This window comes from Erigeron canadensis, unplaced genomic scaffold, assembly GCF_010389155.1.
Source record: "Erigeron canadensis isolate Cc75 unplaced genomic scaffold, C_canadensis_v1 Conyza_canadensis_unscaffolded:212, whole genome shotgun sequence".
Lineage (NCBI taxonomy): Eukaryota > Viridiplantae > Streptophyta > Magnoliopsida > Asterales > Asteraceae > Erigeron > Erigeron canadensis.
In genome coordinates, this window is record NW_025215617.1 from 2,786 (window position 1) to 7,806 (window position 5,021).

Here is a 5,021-nt window from a genome sequence, read left to right on the forward strand (position 1 = left end):
AATTAATTATTTGATAGCTATTCTTTAATCTGTTATTGTATGTTATCTGCTTTTTACTATATTAACAATTGTATATTCATTTCGAATATTTGTTATTACATAGGTTTCTCACATTATTCTTAAGTCTGGATTAAGAGGTGACCTTTTGAAAATTGTGTGGACCGATAAGATTAATAAAGAAGAGTTTGACAAACAATGGCTTCATGTTCTTACAAAGTATGATGCTGATGAAAATAAGTGGTTGAATGACATGTATAAGCTTAGGTATAACTGGATTCCACATATTTTCAAGACTGGGAAATGTCGGGACTTATGAGGACATCATCTAGGTCTGAAAGTGAAAGTCACATGTTTCAGCAAATGATGAATTCGTCTTCCACTTTGATTGAGTTTTATACTCATTTTGATACTGCTATGCAAAGTCAAAGATGGGTTCAATCTGAAAATGATCAAAAATCGATGTATACCACTCTTGATCTGGCAACTGAATATGCATTGGAAAGACACGCTCATACGTTGTTTACGCATGATGTTATTTTGGATATCCAGAAAGAAATGTGTGAGGCCTTCAAACATTGCCTTTGTTTCAATGTTTCCGAGTTGACTGATGGTTCGAAGACTTTTTCAATAACTGATACAAGTGTCAAATCATGTGATATTGATGACTCTATTGACAGAGATGCAAATCCTAACTATTTTGATGAACTTGTTCATCGTCATAGCCAGGCATGTTATATCTTCATTTGTATATAAGTTACTATGCTTTAGAAATAATCCTGATTAGATAATTGTATTTACATCTTTTTGTCCATCGTCAGGTTACTTTCAATTTTGAAGATAAAGTAGTAACGTGTTCGTGCAAAAATTTGAAAGATGTGGGATTTTTTGCAAACATATTTACTATGTTTTGAGATTATGTGGAGTGGAAGAGATACCAGATGAGTATATAACAAAGAGATGGATGAAGTGTGTTGTACCTGGACGAAGAGTTGGCAAACTGAATTTGTTGCCGAATCAAAAGAATGAATTGAAGCCTATTTTACTTGATATTTTCCGAAATGTAGATGCTTGTGTAAATAGGTATTTGGCTGACCCAGCAAAACTTGTTCAATTTAGAGACACTTTGGAAGAGTTGAAAAAGAAAGCTGGTGATGATATGGGCTCTAAGCCTCCAATGGGTTCAAAAGAATTTATGGCTGCAATGACTGGACTGCCTCAACCTTCTTCAAATGAAGTAACTAATCCACAAAATATACGAAATAAAGGTTGTGGAACTAAAAGAAGGCTCAAGAGTGACCGAGAAGAGGCTATTTTGAAAGAAAAGAATTGGAGAAATTGTGCATACTGCAAATCTCTACAGCAACATGATATTCGAACTTGTCCAATCAGAATTAAGGCTGAGAAGTTAGAAAAGGAGAAACTAAGAAAAAATGAAATGTTTCATTTTAGAACTGCATATAGATACTTTCATTCCTATTGGTTAGTTTCAATTTGAAATGTCCCCAAATAAACTCATTTCATTTTTCTGTAATCATTTAGATTTGGAATTCAAATAAGCTTTTTTCAGTTTCTGTATTCATCTTTTTTGTGTGTGTTTAGTATTCAATCACAGTATTATACAAGATTCAAATTATTATGTGGCAACATGGACAATTGTTGGGTTATATGTTTGTATGGTTTCTTTTAAAGCTTGGTAATTATTTGTATATAAAGCCAAAAATAATATGGAGGAAACTGGCAAAATATATTATTTTACAATAATTCAATATTCAAACTCAATATTCAGATTATATAGAACTAATGCTAAAATAATAAAAGAAAGTCATAAACAATAATTGGACAAAAAGTAAAATATATTGTCATTGAAATCTAACTCAAACATTCATGTTATCCTGAACAAACAAGATTAATATCAGATTAATAGCCATCAATTAGAAATTACAAAACACAACTCATAAAAGTTAAGAACATAAAGTACAAAAGAAATTGTAATATTTATTTCATTCAAGCACATTCTTCCCTTCTTCTATCCTTTTCTCGATATCTTTCTAAAGCTTTTTCTTTCAAACCTTTTTTAGTCTCTTCGGGAAATGCTTCATAAGTTTCAACTTCATCATAAACCTTGCATCTTAATGTGTTGAATTCAGATAACAAAATTGTGTTGAGATATGTTATCCTCAAACAGTTTAATTGTTTTTGTTGAAATTCTCCTTCCCTCTTAAATCCGCACTTCAAACCTTTGAGTCCATTACCCATAAAACATTCCATGTGTCTCATCATGAAAATTCCACAATCTTTTCCATTATTGGATGTTTGCCATATCATGCTTAACCTTTCTACTTTAGGAAATGCAACATCTTGTAGGTGAGGATGCTTCTTGTACTCGAGATAGTCAACCAACAATTCTCCCTGAAGTGTAAAATTGATAATGATTACTTGGTATGTTTTTGTAACATAAATGACTAAATATATTATTTAGTTTATCTAATAATCTTACCAACAAAAAAATAGTTTCCTGGTATCTGTCAATCGAATTGTCTTCTGCTTTGATATTGTCAATGGCATAACCTTTGTTTGTTTTGAGATCGAAACAAAGAAGATAATAATGTCTATTCTCACAAATAGAAAGAACAGCTGAAAAATTTAAAATTTAAAACACAATTAGTTTTAGTAATATATGAATATTAAAACCTGACTTATAGTTTTAGGTAACTATTTGAAGTGAACAAAACCTGACTTAAGACAATGACTCCACTACTTTGACTACATGACCTAGGATGACCTAACATCCATTTAACCTCAAAATCAACCCATTTAACCTGCTACCAAGCCGCCAACATGTCTCACCGGACTAGGTCAAATGGGTCACGTGCAGGTTAATAAGATTCAGGTTAGGGTTTAAAATTCCAACCTAAATTTCCAATCAGGTCAAGTTCTAGTCGGGTAATATCAACCACATCTACCTAAAACCCTATCTATGAGATAATGACTCCACCACTTTGACTACAATCAATCTTTAGTGTCATTGGTGTATTTCACAAATGCATAGAGTAGCATTGTGCTAGCAACAATAGTTACTGTCCTAAGAAAAAAAATATTCCTGAAAATACCTTCTCCTAAAAATAAACTTTTTCTAACACTTTAGGTACTAAGTTAACAATCATAGTTAATACCTAACTTGCAATCATTGAAATATATACGATTAAATATATTCGTCTTGCATATTAAAAAAAAATTAAGTTATAAAAACTTACCAAACAAGGATCTCTTAACCTTTGCTTCATCGTTGATATATGTAAATCCATGTTTTCCTTGAATCTTTCCAAAGCTATGTTATAATCATCCTGAGTGTCAATGTTTGTTTTCCCTGCAAAATTAAAGATTACATCAAAGATTTTATTATGATAAACATTAAATTCAATAACTTTGATGTTTTTGCTTGAATTACCATAATATTGGTAGGTAGAAATATCCTAGTGATTGATTCCGAGCTTTTAAATTCTTCCATATAATTCAAATAACATGCCCATGTGTCAATCACTCCATAATGGACCATTGCTCCCGGAATCAAACTTTCGAAGACAAATTTATCAACATAAAGATCGTTCCTCGAAAACATAATATCACTTCAATGAAAAGACAAAAATCAATTAATAACCATAGTGAATATATATTCGATTCAAATATTACTCGGATATTCAAATCATAAATACCTATATTCAAATACATACATTCAAATCTTAGATATATCAATGTTTAAATTCCACAAATACCAATATTCAAATAACAAAACATATATTCAAATCCCTACCACCACCAAATAAGTAAAATTAAGGTGTTCATCAATCAAAGGGGATATACATATGTTAAAACATAAACAGATACATTTGAAGTGAGCATTATTTTGCAGTAAATCCCTTAAATATATTGGTATTTTCTATACCTAGAGGATTAGACATTTTATAATTTGTTAAACCAACCTATGTCTACAAATCGGTAGTCAATTCTTAAATGCGTAATGAGATAATTCCACAGAGGCAAGGTAATTCCATAGTCTATAATCAACAAAAAAAATAATCTAAAAGCTTATTCAAATCCAATCACAAATTATAGGATAACCTATATTCAAATCCTTAAACACCTATATTCAAATCTTAGAGATACCAATATTCAAATTACACAATTATCAATATTCAAATATCAAAGATACCAATGTTCAAATTCAACAAATACTACCAATATTCAAATACCAAAACCTATATTCAAATCTAAGAGATAGCAATATTCAAATCCCTAGAATACCTATATTCAGATACCTATATTCAAACCTCAGAGATATAAATATTCAAATATGAAAACACATATTCAAATCTCACAGAAGAAATATGTAAATCGCAAGACACATATTAAAATACTTACTATAGTGGTGTAAATCCATTAAAATATGCATCTGAAAGCCTAAGTTCTTCTATTGTTGACTCTGTTTTGATATCAACAACTCTTTTGTTCCATGGTGATTTCTTCAAAAAAGATGGCTTTTTCTCCCGTTTACCTTTTCTAACATCATCTTTATTGACATTTGAATCTCGTGGAAGTTGCAACTTCTTCAAAGTTTTTCTTCCAATTGATGAAATCTTTGGAGTTTCAACTTCTTTTACCAAATCAGGAATTTTAGTTTCCATTTTTGTAGATTCATCTTTATTGACATCTGAATCTCGTGGAAGTTGCAACTTCTTCAAAGTTTTTCTTCCAATTGATGAAATCTTTGGAGTTTCAACTTTTTTTTTACCATTTTTGTCGATTCAGGCTCTTCAGAGGCATCGTCCATTGCACATTCTTTCCATTTAACTTTTGGAGTTCGCTTCACAGATTCTTCTTTTCTTTCAAGTTGCTTCACATTTCTGATGCATATGTTGAAAAGTTGTTCGATTGATGATTTCAAACCTTTTAAACTTTCTAGCTCTCCATCAACAACTAACAATGGTAAATTCTTCCATATATCTTGGAATTCTTGAGAAATA

At 30.7% G+C, this 5,021-nt stretch overlaps 1 protein-coding gene across 1 annotated transcript; it reads left to right on the forward strand.

Annotated features, from left to right (window-relative positions):
- Window positions 1-312: 312 nt before the first annotated feature.
- Window positions 313-1,495, forward strand: LOC122584304. Its single transcript, XM_043756506.1, has 3 exons — window positions 313-726; window positions 819-852; window positions 924-1,495. The coding sequence occupies exons 1-3, from the start codon at window positions 313-315 to the stop codon at window positions 1,493-1,495; spliced, it is 1,020 nt and encodes a 339-aa protein (XP_043612441.1).
- Window positions 1,496-5,021: the final 3,526 nt, after the last annotated feature.

Excerpts from the sequence above, each read along its gene's own strand:
- LOC122584304 (XM_043756506.1), top strand. The coding sequence starts at position 313 with ATGAGGACATCATCTAGGTCTGAAAGTGAAAGTCACATGTTTCAGCAA. Across the intron at positions 727-818 it reads TTGTTCATCGTCATAGCCAG|GTTACTTTCAATTTTGAAGA; the intron begins GCATGTTATATC and ends GTCCATCGTCAG. Across the intron at positions 853-923 it reads TGAAGATAAAGTAGTAACGT|TGGAAGAGATACCAGATGAG; the intron begins GTTCGTGCAAAA and ends GATTATGTGGAG.